Raw genomic sequence first — 20,005 nt, forward strand, 5'->3', positions numbered from 1 at the left:
GGGCACAGGTTATTGCTTCCCCCTGGAGGAGGTGGACAATTTAGTTAAGGCAGTGAGGTCCACAATGGGGTTGGAGGACCGGAGGCCTAAAAGATCTATCCAAGACGACATGTTTGTCACTTTGGACAAGAAAAAGCATAGGGTCTTAACCTATGAATGAGACATTGCAGACTCTCATCACTAAAGTGGGGAAAGTTGGGTAGGAAAGGCCCCCTGCCATCCTCCTTCAAAAGAAAATACCCCTTTGAGTATGAGGCCTCCACGTCCTGGAGTAAAGCTCCCCAGTTAGATGTTGCCATATTTAAGGCCTCAAAAAGCTCGTCCCTCCCCTTTGAGGACTCGGAACTATTGAAGGACCCTCTTGATAGGAAGGTTGATAGCTTTCTTAAGGCAACATGGGAGTCATCAGCAAGGACATTGAAACCAGCCATTGCGGCGACTTGCACAGCTAGGTCCCTTATGGTCTAGTTAAGCATGTTGGAGGATCAGCTAAATGATGGTTCATCCAGTGACGCCATTAAAACCATGCTCCCCATGATCAGGAGAGCGGCGGCCTTCTTAACAGATGCGTCAGCCGACTCAGCCAGGCTGGCTGCAAGATCGGCTGCACTATCTAACGCAGGCTGGAGGGCGGTATGGTTGAAAAGCTGCCTAGGGGATGTTCAGGCAAAAGGGAGGCTATGTTCTCTCCCCTGTGAAGGACAATGTTTTTTCTGCCCTGCTTTAGATGACATCTTGGAGAAAGCATCCGATAAGAGAAGGGGATTCCAAAAGTCACCCTTCTTTTCCTTCAGGCAGTTCTTTCCAGGGAAAAGCTATAGCCGGAGAAGAATATCCACGGAACAGAAGAGACGGGACAACTGATCGAAAAAGACCAAGGGGTTCCTGTTCGGTACCTCTTCCCGAAGTGGTTGGACGTCCTCCAAATCACTCTTCCCCAGGTGGGAGGAAGGCTCTCCCTCTTCCTTCCAGCCTGGGAGAAAATATCATCCAGTGCTTGTATTCTCAACCTGGTGGGGCCAGGGATGAGACTGGAGTTTGGGAGGTATCCCCCAGACGGGTTCATCGTTACGGACCAGCGAGCGTCTGTTTCACAGCAGAAAGCACTGGAGTCAGAGGTACTATGCCTCTTGAGGAAGAACGTCCTGCACGATGTACCAGAGGGAGAAGAAGAAAAAGGGTTCTACTCTCCCCTGTTTCTAATAAAAAAGCAGGATGGCTCGTACAGGATGTGGTCTTCAACTTAAAGGGCCTAAACAAGTTCTTGAGGATTCCAAAGTTCAAAATGGAGTCAATAAAATCGACAATCTAGCTGCTCTTCCCAAATTGCTATATGGCCATCCTAGACCTGAAGGACTCGTATTATCATGTGCCAATACATAGTGTTCAGAAAATACCTCCGGGTGGCGGTACCAGTGGAAGGCACCATAAGACCCCTACAGTACAAGGCCCTTCCCTTTGGCCTGGCAGTGGCCCCTCGGGTTTTCACAAAACTGGTAGTGGAGGTTACGGCCCACCTCAGAGAAAGAGACAGATGAATCATCCCATACCTGAACGATTTCCTAGTAGTAGGCCATTCCTTTACCCACTGCGACAATCACGTGAAGAACATGGCCACCATCTTAGAAAGCTTAGGGTGGTATTTGAACCAACAATAGTCAAGATTGTGCCCACAAAGGACACAGATCTTTCTAGAACTTTTACTCGGCTCTTGCCAGCAGGAATGTCATCTGTCAGAGTAAAATAAAAATTGCTAAGTCTCCTTTCCAGGTTGATACAAGATTCAGTGATGTCCCTCAGAAGTGCTATGTCCTTCCTGGGCTCCCTGACCTCATGCATCCTGGTAGTAAAGTAGGCTCAGATCCACTCAAGAGAGTTTGAGGGGTTCGTCCTACAAAGCCAGCATTCGTTGCAGGGTATCTGGAAGGTACACTGATGCTGCCCTGTGAGGTTATACATTCGCCCGCTGGTGGTTGTACATAAAATCCCTTAGGGACAGGGTCCTGTGGTTTCTTCATGTCACCAGGGTAGTTACCACAGACTCCAGTCCAAGGGTGTGGGGAGCACATGTGGACGACCAATCTAGTTCAGGGGACATGGTCAACGGTAGAAAAGGAAGCCTCCTTAAATATATTGGAGCTTCGGGTGGTTGAGAATGCCTTGCTAAGTCTCTTACTGTACCTGCGAAGCCATGATGTGAAGGTATTATCATATTATCAGACAACCAGGTCACTGTGGCTTACCTGAATCATCGGGGGCATGCGATCCCGGGCCCTATTGCATGTAACCAGACGAATTTTCGGCCTTGAGGAAAAGAACAGCTTATCGCTATCTGCACGCCACATCAGGGGAAAGGACAATGTAACTAAAGATTATTTGAGTCACACGTCACTTCTGCAGGGCGAATCGACCCTTAAAAAAACAACAGTATTCAATTGTTTGGTGGACATGTGGGGGGAACCGGAGATCGACCTTTTTGCCACTTGAGAGAACTGCAAACTAAAAAAATGTTGTCCCTGAATCTGAAAGAAAATCTCCAGGCAGTGGACGCCTTCCAAATCAAATGGGGATTTTCCCTGACCTACGCCTTTCCCTCATTCTGTCTGATGGCAGCAGTCCTCATGAAGATCAGGCAAGACTGGGCAAGGGTAATACTTATAGCCCCATTTTGGCCCAAATTGCCCTGGTTCTTTTGACTGAGGAGCATGTCAGTCACGGAGCTGTGGGTCCTTCCAGAGATCCCAGACCTTCTAGCTCAAGGGCCGGTGTATCATCCGCGGGTGACTGGACTGTACTTAGCCTGGAACTTGAGAGGTCAGTGCTAGGAGGGTAAGGGATTCTCTACCAACTTGATCTGTACTTTAATGGCCAGTAGAAAGCCAGTCACTACAACAATTTGTGGTAGAACATGGAAAAAGTTCTTCATCCACGTCATCCAGAAGGAAAGGTGCCCCTTAAAGGCATCCTGAAGTTCCTTCAGAAAGAGCAAGAACAGGTCCTGGCAGTGAGTTCTTTGAAAGTTCAGGTGTCAGCATTAGGGGCCGTTTATAATTATAACCTAGCGGGTAATTGGTGGATGATAAGATTTATTAAGGCCTGTGTTTGATGTAGACCAGTCATGATGACCAGGGTCCCTCCATGGGACTTGAACTTGGTCTTGTATGCTTTAACCTAACCCCCCCCCTTTGAACCGTTAGCTGAAGGGTCCATGAAACTGGTTACATTAAAAACCATACTCCTAGTAGCCCTTACACCAGCGCAGAGAATCAGTGATATGCAAGCCCTTTCAGCAGATGAGGTTTTAAGACTACCCTATCTGCCTGAAGTAGTGTCTAGGTTCCTTAGGTCGCTGGAGATATCTCTTCCTTCCTTCTGTCCTTACCCAAAGAATGATGGGGAAAGGAAATTCCATACCTTAGATGTCAGGAGATGCCTCCTACCCTATTTGAGGGCAACAAAATCTTGGAGGAAGGATAAGGCTCTGTTTAGCTCCTTCCAGGGTTCTAGGAAGGGGACAGAAGCCTCGAAGGGTACCCTATCCTGGTCGATAAGGGAAGCTATCTGTTTGGCCTATGTGAGTGCGGGAAGACCGGTTCCGGACGTTCTGAAGGCCTACTCTACAAGGGCATTGGCAACTTCTTGGGCTGAGAAAGCAGATGTATCCATTGAACAAATCTGCAAGGCAGCTACGTTGTTGTCACCTTCCACCTTCTATAGTCACGAATATTACTTACTGGTAATGTGTTTTTGCAAAACCCATGACAGCACCCTTATATTCCTTCCCGTTACTAAGCCTTCACCCTTTGGTTGGTGGGTTATATAGCTTGCAGCCATCCTTCAAATGGTCCAATATGTTGGCCCCAAAATATAAAGATGCCATCAACAGACCAGAGATCAAGAAGCTCCACTGCTTCCATAATAACATGTATGAACTTAACCTAGAAGGGGTACACCTAGCGGTAAAAGACCTTAACGACATTCTCTATGCCATGGCAGAAATGTCTGATCTGAAAAGAAGCACCAACAAAAGGCTGAGTACACAAAATCCCAACAATTGGTTTGATAAAGAATGTAAGACCATACGGAAGGCCCTAAGAATGGTCTCAAAAAAACAGAGACCCAAACAACCCCACTCTGAGAGAAGCCTACCACACCATACAACGAAATTACAAAGCCATCCTCAGAAAGAAAAAGCAAAACCACATGTCCACCAAACTCCTCCAATTCCAAGATGCCCTTGAAGACAGCAAATTTTGGGAACTGTGGAATCACCTTGGATCCAACCATAAAAGTAACAGCCTCCACATCCAGAGCGGCAACATCTGACTCCAGTACTTCAGAGACCTTTACAAAGACATCCCAAGTGAAGACTTGAACCCGGCACAAAAAAAGCTTGTGAAAAACTGAAAGATATGGAGGAAAAGTTCAAAGATTTCCAAAATCCTCTGGATACACCAATCACACTGAAAGAAATAACAGGATCACATGGATAAAAGGTAAAAAAGCTAGCGGCCCAGATGGGATCCTCCCAGAAATGCTAAAATACTGCCCTCCAGGCTGCGATTACAAAACTAATATCGTACTGCAGGCTGGCTGCTTCCCCAATAACTGGAACCAAGGCCTCATAACCTCTATAAACAAAATCGGGGACAACTACGACCCAGCAAACTACCGGGGATATGTGTCAGCAGCAACCTGGCTAAACTCTTCAACTGCATCCTAAACAAGAGGATCCTCACCGAGCATAATGTCCTCAGCAAGAGCCAAGCAGGTTTCATGCCGAACCACCGCACCACTGACCACATTGACACTCTGCACAGCCTCATCAAGAGCCATGTCCACAATACAAAGAATAGACAGATATACGCCTGTTTTGTGGACTTCAAAAAGGCCTTCGACTCAATGTGGCACGCAGGACTATTCCTAAAACTGCTGGGGAGAGGAATAGGAGGCAAAACATGCAATGTCATTCGAAGTTCCTACACTGAGAACATTTGCATCTTGAGGGTCAACAGAAAGAGGGCGGCCTATTTCCAACAGAGCCAAGGAGTTAGACAGGGCTGTAGCCTCAGTCCAACGCTTTTTAACATCTACTTCAATGAGCTGGCGGTGGCTCTAGAGTCCTCCTCAGCACAAGGACTCACCCTCCATGACAACCAATTTCTGCTGTATGTTGATGACCTCATGCTTGTTATCACCAACCGAGAAATGCCTCCAAGATCATCTGAAAATCCTAGAGACCTTCAGCAGCACGTGGGCACTGGCAATCAACCAGAAGGAAACTACTATCATGGTGTTCCTGAAAAGAAAACAAAAACCTAAAGGCCATCCTACCTTTTATGATGGACAACTGTCCACTTACAGAAACCAACAAGTACACCTATCTGGGCCTAGAACTCAGCCAGTCAGGGAGCTTCAAGCAAGCCATAGAGTTACTGAATGACAAGGCATCCAAAGCCTTCTATGCCATCAGTCTGTACCGTCTGGCTAAAAATCTTTGACTCCATCATTGCCCCAATCCTTCTGTACAGCAGTGAGGTCTGGGGCCCAGTCTCATACCCAAACTGGTCAAAGTGGAACGCTAGGCTGACTGAAATATTCCACCTATAGTTCTGCAAGCATCTTCTCCAAGTCCATTGAAGCACATCAAACCTCCTGCCGAGCAGAGTTGGGCAGATTCCCACTACACCTCACAATCCAGAAGAAGGCGCTGTCATTCAAGGCTCACCTACAAAGTAGTAATCCCAGCTCCTACCATCACAAAGCCTTTCTACACCAGGGAGCCTCCCAACATGAAATACCCAAAGCCATCCTGACCAAGCAATCAACCTACATAGCCTGACAAAAGGCAAAATCCGGAAGATGGTACACAGTCAAAGAGGAATATCTCAGCATCTGGAAGAACTGCATAAACAAATCCCAGAAACTGACGATACACCAGAACCTACAGAGGGAGTCCAAACTGGCCCCATATGTAGAGAAACTAGAAAACCCCAAATAGTGACAGATCCTGAGCCGGTACAGACCGAGCGCCCACAGCCTACTCATCAAATTCGGGCATCACTGACAAAACTACAAGCCCCGAAAGAGCAGACTCTGCCAGCAGTGCCCCCAGGAGGCTGTGGAGGATGAGACCCACTTCCTGCCGAGGTGCCCCAAATACTCCGCAGTGAGGGACACTTACTTCAAGAGACTTTCTGATCTCACAGACTTCACCTCCATGGAGGAGGAAGAGAAACTGCCGATCATACTGGGGAATTAGAAAGAGGACAATATGTCAACAAGACAGCCAGTGGATTGAAAAGTGACCAATGTGCCCTCTCCCAAAAAATGGATGGCAGACCACCCGGTATATAATTAGACAACTCACTGGAGATGGTGAGAGAGACTGAAAGAAGTAATGCAAATAAAATTGTGGATAATAAAATATGACGAGAACAATGTGGCGAAATAAAATAGCCTTTATTATAAAAAATGGCTCAACAACATTAAAAAATAATGCATTAATACATTTAAGACAAAAAAAGCTTGAATATTTTGGATATAAAGGATCACAGAACAATGCATATAATGGATCCAAATAGTACTTACAGTATTATAAATTGTCTATACCCCCAAGGCCTGTAGCAGGTAAGTATATAAATGAAAGGCACCACTGGTTAAAGCCTCAGTAAAGTGCATGTAGTGCTAAACATAATCTATATATATTTGCAAAAATGTAAGAAAAAACACCACTAGTTAAAACCTCAGTAAAGTGCATATAGTGCTGAACATTATAATAATGAGTAATAAATGGTGCAAAAACTTAAATATATTATGCTAAAATGCAAGAAACACCAAGAGTGCAAAAATTGAAAAAGTAACGGTGAAGCAATATCAATAAACAGAATTTGTATATATGACACTTGTGCACACATGTGCTGGAGGTGAATCTCATAATGAAGCTACCGGCGGTAGTAATATACAAATCTAGTTACCTGCAATATCAGGACAAGGGAGGGAAGCGGTGTGCCTATATAACGCTCCCCGACGCGCTTTTCGGATGTCTCCTCTTCCCCCAGTATTATCTATCCCCCCGACGAAGGAAAGTGCAGTGACCATAGCAGCTGAATATGTCAGTGCCTGCCACAAACGAACAGGAGACTGATATGTCATGGACTTCTATACCCCACCCTGGACATGACCCATCCTCTAACAGGAGCCTGATATATCCTGGGCTTCTATATGCCTCCCTACCCCTATTTTTACCAAATGCTTTGGCAATGCTAACATGTACTTAGTCCTGCCAATAAAGCTCATTTGAATTTAATTGAATTATATTGTTTTTCCACTTAAAGTGGGGTTGAGGATAATTGATATAGTCATTAAAGTTGTATAAATGTATATTCATGTGTACACTGACTCGGAGGTCCTCTCGTGCTCTGTAATCCACTGATGCAGAGAGAGGTGCCGCTTCTTTTATCTTAAAGGTTCCCTGTCCTTGAAGGGCGGATCCCCTCTCTCGTTGGTGCTGTCATGGGTTTCGTAAAAACACATTACTGGTAAGTAATATACGTGTTTCTCCACAACTTCTGGCCGCATGTTGCTGGTACTACTGTGAGCAATTGCCTGGCCTAAACCCGATCCCGTGGCAGCAGCGTCTCCGGACTTGTCTCCATCAGGACCAACATTGGTCAGTGATCACATAAGTGCTGCCATCAGAAGATCCTTAGGATTTGTACAATTAGCAGCAGAACATTCCTCAGAAGATCGTTACTAACCACAGTGACCAGCAGCTGAGGCTGGAGGTTCTGGGATTTCTGCTTGAGGAATAAACTCCAGACTGGAGAATCCAGAGTTTGTGATCATGTTGTCTTTATATGCTGATCAGTTACATCTCAATCCTGGGATCTCCAGAACATTACTACTTATTTTTCTTGATATTCAAGGTTAAGGAGTGCATGATGTATGTGAGAGGGAGGCTGGGTGGGGGTTGTTGTGGGGTGCCATTATGTGAGGAGGCTGGGTAGGGTGCGGTTATATGTGAGGGGGAGGTGGGGTGGGTGTTATGGGGTGTAGTTATAGGTCAGAGGGAGGCGTGGTGAGGGTTGTTGTGGGGTGCAGTTATATGTGAAGGGGGGTGGAGGTTGTTGTGGAGTGCATTTACAGGTTAGAGGGAGGCAGGGTGGGGTAGTTGTGGGGTGCTGTTATGAGAGGGGGGCGGGGTGGGGTTGTTGGGTGCAGTTATATGTTAGAGGGAGATGGAGTTGGGTGCGATTATATATGAGAGAGGGGTGAAGGCTGTTGTGGTTTGCGGTTATATGTAAGAGGGAGGTGGGGTGGGTGAAGGTCCGGTTATATGTGAGTGTGAGGCATGCTGGGGGTTGTGGGGTGCCGTTAAATGAGAGGGGGTTGGGGTTGTTGGGTGCAGTTATATGTCGGAGGTGGGGTTGGGTGCCATTATATATGAGAGGGGTGGGGGTTGTGGTTTGCGGTTATATGTGAGAGGGAGGCGGGGAGGGTGAGGGTGCGATTATATGCGAGAGGCGTGCTGAGGGTTGTTTTGAGGTTCGGTTGTATGTGAGAGAGGCAGAGTGGGGGTTGTAATGGGGTGCCGTTATGTGAGAGGAAGGCGGGGTGAGGGTTTTTCTGGGGTACCGTTATGAGAGAGGGCGGGGTGTGGTTGGGTGCGATTATATGTGAGATAGGGGTGGGGTGCGGTTATATGTGAGAGGAAGGCAGGGTGAGTGTTGTGGTGGGGTGTGGTTATATGTGAGAGGGAGGCAGGGTGGGTGTTGTGGTGGGATGCGGTTATGTGTGAGGAGGAGGCAGGGTGGGTGTTGTGGTGAGGTGCGGTTATGTGTGAGAAGGAGGCAGGGTGAGTGTTGTGGTGGGGTGTGGTTATGTGTGATAGGGAGGCGGAGTGGGGATATTTAACGGTTGGTTGTTAAATTTGATGGGTTCTAACACGTCTATCATGGTTTTTCTGCAGTCACAGGATCTGGATGAGCTTCGCCGCCATGTGTTCTCTGACTCAGTGGACTATTATACAGTGAAGAAGCTTGTACAGAGAGTACTCCCTACTTGCAGGTGTCGTGAGTTGCAGAATAAGCGGGCAGTGCTGACCAGGGTAAGGAGACACTTGAGATCTGTGGAGTGAGCGGGGGGCACTGAGCAGGGTGAGCTGACACTTGGGTGAGCTGTGGAGTAGACAGGTGGCACTGAGCGGGGTGAGTTTACACTTGGGGGAGCTGTGGAGTAGACAGGTGGCACTGAACGGGGTGAGTTTACACTTGGGGGAACTGTGAAGTTATCAGGTGGCACTGAGCTGGGTGAGTATACACTTGGGTGAGCTGTGGCGTGAGCGGGGGCACAGCAGAGTGAGCTGACACTTGGGTGAGCTGTGGAGAGAGCAGGGGGCACTGAGCCCGGTGAGGTGACACTTGGGTGAGCTGTGGAGTAAGCATTGGGCACTGAGCAGGGTGAGCTAACACTAGATTGTGTTCTGGAGTAACTGAGGTGCATTGTGCGAGGTGAGCAGACACTTGGGTGTGCTGTGGAGTAAGCGAGGGCACTGAGCAGGGGTGATCTGACACTTGTGTGAGCTGTGGAGTAGACAGGTGGCACTAAGCAGGGTGAGTATACACTTAGGTGTGCTGTGGAGTTAGTGGGGGCACTGAGCAGGGCGAGCTGACACTTGGGTGCATTGTGAAGGAAGCTGTCATGAACTCGCGGTGTTTAGTTGCCCCCAGTTTGTCGGGATTTATTTTATCCCACTTTCCAGTTCTGGTTTGGAACGTGCAGCTCGGGTCAGTCAGGGAAAAACACCTAGGATAAGTAGTTGCCAGAAGGGCCGCCTTGCTGTGTACTGGCTGTTGGGCACGCTGCAGTGAGGGCGGTATGACTATTCCCAGTCTCAGGTGGGAAATACACTTATAAAGCACCGTCCGTCACTGCCAGAGTCTCCTTAAAGCCCAGAACACTTTGCTGCCACCAGCTCCTGATTTTATGATTAATAATGGGTCAGGAGCCAACCCAATCAGTAGTGTTGACTTAGTTCGTAGGTCGTGACAATAAGTTATTAGAGCAAGGAAAACCAAACTAGTAAATATTATAGCTTTTACTCCAAAAAGAAATAGGCAGTGTTTACAAAAAGAAATGTAAATAGGTATTACAAATGATACAGTTACAATATATACAAACGATTATAAAATAAAGATGGTTTAAAGGTTAGCTTACATGTTTCAGTTACTGGCAAGTCATGTGTCGATGGTTGGTGGGGGAAGGGAACCGTCCCAATTCATCTTGTCAACTTGCATAGCCTCTCGTAGCTCGTTCTCCGGGCAAAAGACACCCTCCTAACTCGGCTCCTTGATGTTATACCCTCTGCTCATGACCTCACTGAGTGGACGGAGCTATGGAATGTACTCACCTTTTTAAAAGTTAATAAAACTCTATATGTCATATCTCTGGCTGCCAGGCTCGTAGAGGGGAGGCGGAAGTATTATGTCTAATCACGAAATTAGCTTACATTTAAGACTAAACATCATATCTCTAGATATTGCGGGGAAACATATCCGTTTCTCAGTTCCTAGTGAGCGAGGAGATCCAAAAACGCTGTGGTGAATAGCTCTCATGATGTACACTCACTGGCCACTTTATTAGGTACACCTGTCCAACTGTGTGTTAAGACTTAATTTCTAATCAGCCAATCACATGGCGGCAACTCAGTGCATTTAGGCATGTAGACATGGTCAAGACAATCTCCTGCAGTTCAAACTGAGCATCAGTATGGGGAAGAAAGGTGATTTGAGTGCCTTTGAACGTGGCATGATTGTTGGTGCCAGAAGGGCTGGTCTGAGAATTTCAGAAACTGCTGATCTACTGGGATTTTCACGCACAACCATCTCTAGGGTTTACAGAGAATGGTCCGAAAAAGAAAAAAAATCCAGTGAGCGGCAGTTCTGTGGCCGGAAATGCCATGTTGATGCCAGAGGTCAGAGGAGAATGGGCAGACTGGTTCGAGCTGATAGAAAGGCAACAGTGACTCAAATTGCCACCCGTTACAACCAAGGTAGGCAGAAGAGCATCTCTGAACGCACAGTGCGTCGAACTTTGAGGCAGATGGGCTACAGCAGCAGAAGACCACACTGGGTACCACTCCTCTCAGCTAAGAACAGGAAACTGAGGCTACAATTTGCACAAGCTCATCGAAATTGGACAGTAGAAGATTGGAAAAACGTTGCCTGGTCTGATGAGTCTCGATTTCTGCTGCGACATTCGGATGGTAGGGTCAGAATTTGGCGTAAACAACATGAAAGCATGGATCCATCCTGCCTTGTATCAACGGTTCAGGCTGGTGGTGGTGGTGTCATGGTGTGGGGAATTTTTTCTGGGCACTCTTTGGGCCCCTTGGTACCAATTGAGCATCGTTGCAACGCCACAGCCTACCTGAGTATTGTTGCTGACCATGTCCATCCCTTTATGACCACAATGTACCCAACATCTGATGGCTACTTTCAGCAGGATAATGCGCCATGTCATAAAGCTCGAATCATCTCAGATTGGTTTCTTGAACATGACAATGAGTTTACTGTACTCAAATGGCCTCCTCAGTCACCAGATCTCAATCCAATAGAGCATCTTTGGGATGTGGTGGAACGGGAGATTCGCATCAGGGATGTGCAGCCGACAAATCTGCGCCAACTGTGTGATGCCATCATGTCAATATGGTCCAAAATCTCTGAGGAATGCTTCCAGCACCTTGTTGAATCTCTGCCACGAAGAATTGAGGCAGTTCTGAAGGCAAAAGGGGGTCCAACCCCTTACTAGCATGGTGTACCTAATAAAGTGGCCAGTGAGTGTAGATCCCAATAATATAGGTTTCTTTTGCATAGAATATATTAGCGCAGAATATTCCTATATCTGAGATACACAAAGGAACCATGTGCTTCTAAACAATGGCTGGTTTCAGCAACTAATATTACACCAGCATGTGTAGCAGGAAAGAGGGGGGGGGGGAGAGTGAGATTTACGCAAGCAAACTGAGGGGGCCATGCAGCTGCGTGTCTGCAAGGGGCTTTGTGTGTGTGTTCTACAAACCTAATGGAGGTAGGGCAGCATGCGTGTGTCCCAGTAAAGCACTGGAAAGCTCTGGAAGTATACTCAGAATATGGCATATTTATATTATTGACAGAAGCGTCCAAGTTTTGGGTGAGCTGTAGAGAAAGCAGGTGGCACTGAGCGGGGTAAGCTGTGGGGTAAGCAGGTGGTACTGAACTTGGCGAGTAGACACTTGAGTGAGCTACATTGTGAAGTGATCCCTCTGCTCCTGGTTACCTCGTACTTTCACCAGCAGTGCTCCTGTAGACGGCTGGCATCTTCCATTCACTCGTTTTTTCTCTCTCAGTGTTCAGAGGTGGACGACTCTGAGATGATGGATTTCTTGAAGCAATGTGAAGGAGGCGCTGAGGAGGAGAACGCAACACCTGCTGGAAAGGAGCTAGTAGAGCGCTTGTGCCATGGCCATGAGCGAGCGCTACCAATAGAGGAGACGGTGCAAGCACTGGATGTCCGAGAGGAGAGTGAGTTTATGAAGAATCTTTCATCATGTGTGAGGCCAGAGAATGCCAAATGCTAATATAGCCCCATGTTAGGGGAAAAAGCCATTCAACGTATGCTAATCAGACAAGTTCCCTTGCTCAACATCCATTACTTAATCAGTACGCATAACCTGTGATATTATATTATCAACAAAAGCACTCAGGTCTTCCTTGTGCTTTTTTGAATTTTGTGACTCATAGAATGAATCATAGAATGGTAGGAAGGGACCTCCTGGGTCATCTGGTCAAACCCCCTGCTCAAAGCAGAATTCACTAAATCATCCCAGACAGATATCTGTCCAGCCTCTGTTTGAAGACTTCTATTGAAGGAGAACTCACCACCTCTCGTGGCAGCCTGTTCCACTCATTGATCACTCTGTCAAAAAGATTTTTCTAATATCTAATCTGTGTCTCCTCCCATTCAGTGTCATCCCATTGCTTCCAGTCTTTCCTTGTGCAAATGAGAATAAAGATGATCCTTCTACAATGTGACAGCCCTTGAGATATTGGTAGACAGCTATTAAGTCTCCTCTCAGTCTTCTTTTTTGCAAGCTAAACATTCCTAAATCATGTAACCGTTCCTCATAGGACATGGTTTGCAGATTGGTCACCCTTCTGGGTCGCACTTCTCTGAACTTGCTCCAGTTTATTGATGTGTTTTTTTTAAAATGTGGCGCCCAAAACTGGACACAATATTACAGATGAGGTCTGACCAAAGAGGAGTAGAGGGCAATAATGACTTCACGTGATCTACACTGTATGCTTCTGTTAATACATCCCAGAATTGCATTTACCTTTTTTGCTGCTGCATCACACTGTTGACTCATGTTCAGTTTATGATCTATTAGCAGGGCTGTGGAATCAGAACCCATTTTGGTGGAGTCGGAGTTGGAATCGGTATAAAATGGACCGACTCTGACTCCTAAAATATATAATAAATTGGGTACAGTAGTTCAATGCAGTTTGTGGGGAATATTTTTTTCATAAGAATTTGGGAAAGTTATGAAATGTCCTATAAATGTCTGTCCTATTCCTGATCTAAGATCCAGACTTTTAACTGAGATGAATCTGTGCTGCAGTTTGTGTTTGTGATAAGTATTTTAGCTCCTCCTCTACAGATAAGGTGAAAGAATAACAAACACACAGGGAAGGAATGCCTGCATTCATCTCAGAACTTCTGGAGTGAAAAGGAAAGTAGGATTAAGGTAAGTACTTCTTAAAGCGTATCTAAACTTTCAATAAGCTGTGCATAAATCAATAGTCAAGTATATGCTGTCTCTGCATGCCTGATGTTTTAGTTTGTTTTTCCCATTAGCTCCTGTCTAGAGACATTAGCTGCTCTGATGACTTATATACACTATACATAGAATATAAGGGGAAAAACTGTTTTCTAACATCTCAAATTCAGAAATACAGTAATAGGATTGATGAGGATATATATTTGTGTGTGTGTTCTGGAATATGATTCAGCACAAACATGCTCCCTCCCTCCTCCACTCTTCATAGACTGTGAAGAAATATCATGTGAAGCATTTAGTGAGCTGTACCCTGAGACAAGCCTGACATTTAAAGTTCAGCGTAAAGCCATCCAACAACATATTTTACACACTTTATACTTATCTGTCCTATTGATTTATGCAACAATTGTTTTATTTCTATCCTAAATTATACAGTGCATGATTTCCTATTCTTGCAAGAATTTAAATATACCTTGCTTTTTTACAGGACAAAATTATTTTGAGAGCGAATTTACATAATTACAAAATGTCTAAGAAGCATTTTATGAAGTCAGCTGTATTTGAGCATTTCACAGTGACTCAAGATAAAACATTTTGTGTTTCAATGTATAAGTGACCCAGATGAAAGCAAATGCTGTAATGCCAACATCGGTGCATCCTGAGGCAGTGACAAAAATGCTCCTTCAAGAGCTTCCAATCTAAAAAACATTTACAACACTGCCACCCAGAAGTTTACAAAGCTGTGATTGAAAACGATCACAGCAGAACCAAAAAACAAGAACCCAGCACTTCCTGCAAGGCTAAGGAGGAAGAAAGAGTGTCTCAAACATCAGTTACAAGATATTTTATAAGTGACAAAGTTACTGTAACAATAACAGCAGATGTGTTTAAAAGACAGCTCATCGAGCTTGTTGTGAAGGACTGTGTGCCATTATTATTTGCACGACCAGCTTTTACAGCTCTTAATGGAGAAATGGCTCACAAACTTGGTGTTTCTCTGGAAAGAGAAAGTATTAGAAAATTAGTGATTGAAGAAGCCCTTAACCAAAAGGAAGATCTTAAAAAGACTCTCAAGACGCTTTATATTTCTTAAAATGGATGCCTGCACACGTCAGAGAGAACTATTTTGCTATCAACATTCGATATGTTTGTGACAACACAAAAATTGTTACTAAGATGCTAGCAGTAAAAGATACTAAAGCTCATCACAGCAGCCAGTTTCTCCAGACCTTAGTGGAAAAAGTTCTGCAAGATTATGAATTCAAAAAAGAACAGGTTCTTGCTATTGTAACTGGTAATGCTTCAAACATAAGTACAATTAAACTGGTCAATTAGAATAATGAAGTTGAACAGCAGCTAGAAGAACACTTCACATTCAGTATGTTGGAGATGGAAGGCCACAGTCCTGTTCCCATAACGGAGGAACAAACAGATATAACTACAGAAGAACAGCAAAATGATTCTTTACAAATAGGTCATCTTGTTGAAGCTGCATCACACCTCTTTCCCATGCATCACATGCGCTGTGTTGTCCACACGTTACAGCTGGCAATAAGAGATAGTCTGCAAGAGGGACATGCTGGAACTCTGATTAGCAAAGTGAGGAAATTTGGCTGTTGCTGCCAGAACCCCTAAAATTGATTCCATCTTGAAGACATGTGCTGGAAAAGGGGCAATTGTGGATCAAGCCACTCAGTGGGGCAGCACCTATATAATGATTGAGCGATTGCTTGAGCTGAAACCCTTCCTCGTAGATATGGCCAACCCTCGGGTTACACTACATGGAGGTCAATAGACACAGGTGGCTGAATTGAAAGAATTGCTTCCTCACCCATTTACGGTAACTAAAAAGTTACAAGCTGAGGATTTAACTCCTGGCATTTTTATAAAGGAGTGGAAGAGCTTGTTGATTTGCCTGTCCCAAAGAGGAGGATGATGGGATTGCTGTTGCTGCTTCAATGAAACGGAGAGAGACACTGCTAATGGAAAATTAAATTCTTCTGGCAGCTGTTTAAGTGGACCCGAGTCTCGTATATTGCAGGACGATCAACAGCTTACTAAAGGAAAAGAAGCTCTGATTGAGGTAGCAGTTAGGATGAATGTGCTACAAGACGGCCAAGAGCAAGAGGACTCTGGTCCTGCCAGTGCTGATGCTGCTGTTTCTTCATCCTCATCAGATGAGTTTGTTTTTGACAAGTATTTGGACGACATGTAGTAGGCAAAGCGTTGCCGCAGGGAATAATATTCCACTCCCATAGAAAATAGATTGACCATATTTCCGCAAAATGTTTCACTTGCTCTCAAAGAAGTAGAAGAGTTCAATCGTTCATCAAAACTGACTGCACGAGGCAATTCCTTTACATCCTGAAATTGTTAGAAATGTTACTCATGTGGTTACTGCTTTGCCACCAACCCAAGTTGGCGTGGAGAGGTTGTTCTCTAGCCTTAAAATAATTAGGTCAGATTTGAGGTCATCTATGAGGGAGGGTCTGATGGAGGCGATACTATCTCTCAGAAGAAATTCATATACTGTACAAATGTTATTCAGTACGTTTTTGTTGAAAACTGTTTTTTTTCACTTACTGCATAGTGTATAATTGTAAATATGCAAAAGTTTTTTTGTTCTAAAGTTGTATTCCAATAAATGTATTTCATGTTCTATCTAAATGGCTTGATAATTGTATCATAATAATGATTAAAAGCCTAATGTTACCATTTTACTACAGTACATTTATCACTTAAACATGAGCCACGTATGAGGGAGTCAGAGTCGAAGTCATGGAAATTGAGGAGTCGGAGTAGGTTTGGCTTACCGACTTCACAGCCCTGTGTATTTGTATACCCAAGTCTTTTTTCACATGTGCTGTTGCTTAGCCCTATTCCTCCCATTCTGTATATGCTTTTATCATTTTTATTGCCTAGATGTAGTGCTTTGCATTTTTCCCTCTAAAAACCATTCTGTTATTTGCTGCCCACTGCTCCAGTTTATATCTTTTTGAACCCTCTCTTCTCTAGTAATAGCTATCCCTCCTAGCTTTGTGTCATCAACAAATGTAATCAGTGTACCCTCAATTCCTAAATCTAAATAATTGATAAAGATGTTGAACAATACAGGGCCCAGGACAGAATCCTGTGGTACCCCACTTGAGACATTCCTCCAACTGGATATGCGGCTATTTATGATCACTCTTTGGGTCCGATCACTAAGCCAGTTACGAATCCACCTAACTGTTGCTTTGGCCATTCCATACTTAGTCATTTTTCGAATAAGGATTGTGTGAGATACTTTGTCAAATACTTTGCTGAAGTCAAGATATACTATATCTACAGCATTTCCCTGATCCACCCAGTCAGTGATTGTCATTTCTGAAGGAAACTAAGTTAGTCTGACATGACTTATTGGTTACAAACCCATGCTGACTCTGGTTAATCACTTCATTATTATCCAGCTACTTGCATACATGTTGTTTAATAATTTGTTCAAAGATCTTTCCTGGTATAGAATTCAGACTCCCCAACCTATAGTTCCCTGGGTCCACCTTCCCCTCTTTGAAGCTAGGAACAACATTTGCTTTTCTCCAGTCTTCTGGGACTTCTGCTGTTCCTGAATTTTCGACGATTATGGAGAATTTTTCAAAAATTTCTTCTGCTATCTCCTTCAGTACTCTGGGGTGTAATTCCTCTGGACCTGGAAACTTGAATTAATTTGTTAACTAAGTGTTTCCTCACTATCTTTCTGTTTAAAGATATCCTGGATTCTTCTATTCCTTTAATAGGACAGTGAAGATCAGTTGATGTTACATTTCCTTTTTGAGAGAAAACAGATGCAAAATACAAATGTAAAAGTTTGGCCTTCTCAACATCCTGTCTTACCATTTCATCATTTTCATCCTGTAAAAATCCTATAGCATCTTTGACTTTTCTTTTACTTTTGACATATCCCCAAAATCCTTTTTTATTGCTTTTGGTGTCTCTTGCAAGCCTTAATGCATTGTCAGCTTTAGTAATCTGATTTGTGCCCTGCAGGTTCTGCAGACAGCATTACATTCTTCTTTAGATATGCCTCCCTCTTTCCATTTGATAAACATTTCTTTCTTCCTTTTTAGCATGTGTTTAAATTCTGTATTCATCCATCCTGGTTTCCTTAAATGCTTTGTATTCTTCCCTCTTTTCAGAATTGTTAACGATTGTGCTTTCAGGAACTCATTTTTCAAGATTTCTCATTCTTCCTGGACATTTTTGTCCTTAAGGATATCCAGCCATTGGATCCCTCCGATGCCCTTTCTGAGTCCCTTAACCCCAACCTAACCCTCTCCGTATTAGTACTGCTCTGCAGGAACTGCATTTCTGCCTGCAGTAGTACTCTTATGGCGGCACAATTACCGCGGCCTCACGCTGAGCGCCGCGGTGATCAGTAGCGGGTGTCAGCTGTATGCGACAGCTGAAACCTTGCAGCAACGACCACGATGGGTGCTAGCACTGAACATGGGCATTTAACCCCTCTGATGCCGCTGTTGGGACTGAAAGCAGCATAGAGAACCATCGTGCAGGTAGGGGGCTCTCTGCGCAATTCCACCGAAACAATGCGATTCGTCCGCGTTGTTCCGGTGGTCTCCATGGAGACCCCTGGCCCCAAGATGGCTACGGGGTCCTCCCGAGTCCTGCTGGGAGGTGACTGCTCAGCGCCTGCTGAGAGCAGGACCCGAGAAGCCACCTTCCCTGCCTGTCAGATCGCTGATCTGATACTCAGTAATGATGATATTTTATTTCTATAGCGCCAACATATTCCACAGCACTTTACTTTTCAGAGGGGACTTGTACAGACAATAGACGTTAAAAAAACAAGCAAAAAAACAAACAAAAAAAAAGCAAAAAAAAAAAACCTGAAGTCTGAACTGAGAAAATAAGTTAATGTGTTTTCACAATGTAAGTGCATATTAACACATGACCATTAACCATGTGTTGGTTTTTTAAACAAAAAGCAAAAAACACAAATATCCTAAACTAAAAAGTAAACAATAAACTGGAAATAATGCATAAAGGTAATAATAATAATAATAAGGGTATTTAGTAAACTTAATTTTTATCAAAATAATGTACAAGCCATCCCGCCACGTCATGGCAACCCTTGTGGGACAGTCCCTACTCTAGTATTTAAAACCTTTCCACTTGTCAAGTGAAGTAAATGTGAAGAATGATCGAGGGACTGAACCACCAGTAAAAGCATAGGTCAGACAGGATGGTTTTCCCAGCTCAGAAAGAGGGCGGTCACACCCATATATGCACAGAATGCACAATAAAAAGAACAAAAAAATGTTTAATTTATTGTGCATACTGTGCATATATGGGTGTGACCGCCCTTTTTCTGAGCTGGGATCTATCCAAGGCAGCAGATCCCCTTGTTTTCTCCCCTACCTTTTGGAAGATAAAGTTGTCAGCAAGAGAGGATAAGAATTTCCTTGACCTGTTAGTTTTGCCTGAGAGAGATTCCCAACAAATGTCTGGATAGTTGAAATCTCCCATGACCACTGTAAGGCTGGAGTCACACACAAGAATAAAAAATCGGTCCCATTTTAACGGTACGAAATCGCACAAAGAATTCTTGTCCAGGGGATCCGTCTGTCATCCGATTTTCCGGCGATGAACCGATTTTATTCGCATCTAAGCATCAAATTGACATCCAATGTCAATGCCTGATGCTCTTTCCTGTTGACCTGGAGAAGTCTTGCTATTTAATCGCAAGTCACACGTGTGGTGCGTTTTCAATGCGATTTTTAATCGCATCCATAGACTTGCATTGTCGAATCCGATCTGAAAATCGGTGACAATCACAGCATGCTGCGATTGTCTCGGTCCAAGGAACGGATCCGATAAAAAAACGCATGACGGAAGCAGCACCATAGAATAACATTTGGACGAACGCAGTGCGTTTTTTATTATTATTTTTTTTATTTTTTTTTATCGCATTGCATTCGTCCGATTTAATCGCTAGTGTGACTCCAGCCTAACAACCTTGCCGGCATCACTGCATGGTCTCCCATCCCCCACCTGCCTTACACACCAACTTACTCACTACTCCGGGTCATGCTGCGAGTTCTGTCTTCTGCCGGCTCCATGCTGTGTGCCTCTTGTCTCCTGCCTGCTCTTTGCATGCTTCCTGGCCGTGTGTATAGGGGGGCGGCGCCG

At 44.6% G+C, this 20,005-nt stretch overlaps 1 protein-coding gene across 5 annotated transcripts in view; it reads left to right on the forward strand.

Moving 5' to 3' along the window:
• Window positions 1–20,005, forward strand: part of RECQL4 (RecQ like helicase 4) — a 268,983-nt gene that overhangs the window by 132,278 nt on the left and 116,700 nt on the right. For all 5 annotated transcript variants that reach the window (XM_073563098.1, XM_073563093.1, XM_073563095.1 and 2 more), the window contains 2 exons: window positions 8,972–9,109; window positions 12,389–12,563. In XM_073563098.1, coding sequence (XP_073419199.1) covers window positions 8,972–9,109; window positions 12,389–12,563 — 313 coding nt within the window. The remainder of the gene's footprint in view (window positions 1–8,971; window positions 9,110–12,388; window positions 12,564–20,005) is intronic.

The sequence above is a fragment of the Dendrobates tinctorius genome, unplaced genomic scaffold, assembly GCF_039654945.1.
Source record: "Dendrobates tinctorius isolate UK_male_01 unplaced genomic scaffold, ASM3965494v1 ptg000378l, whole genome shotgun sequence".
In the NCBI taxonomy this organism is placed as follows: Eukaryota; Metazoa; Chordata; class Amphibia; order Anura; family Dendrobatidae; genus Dendrobates; species Dendrobates tinctorius.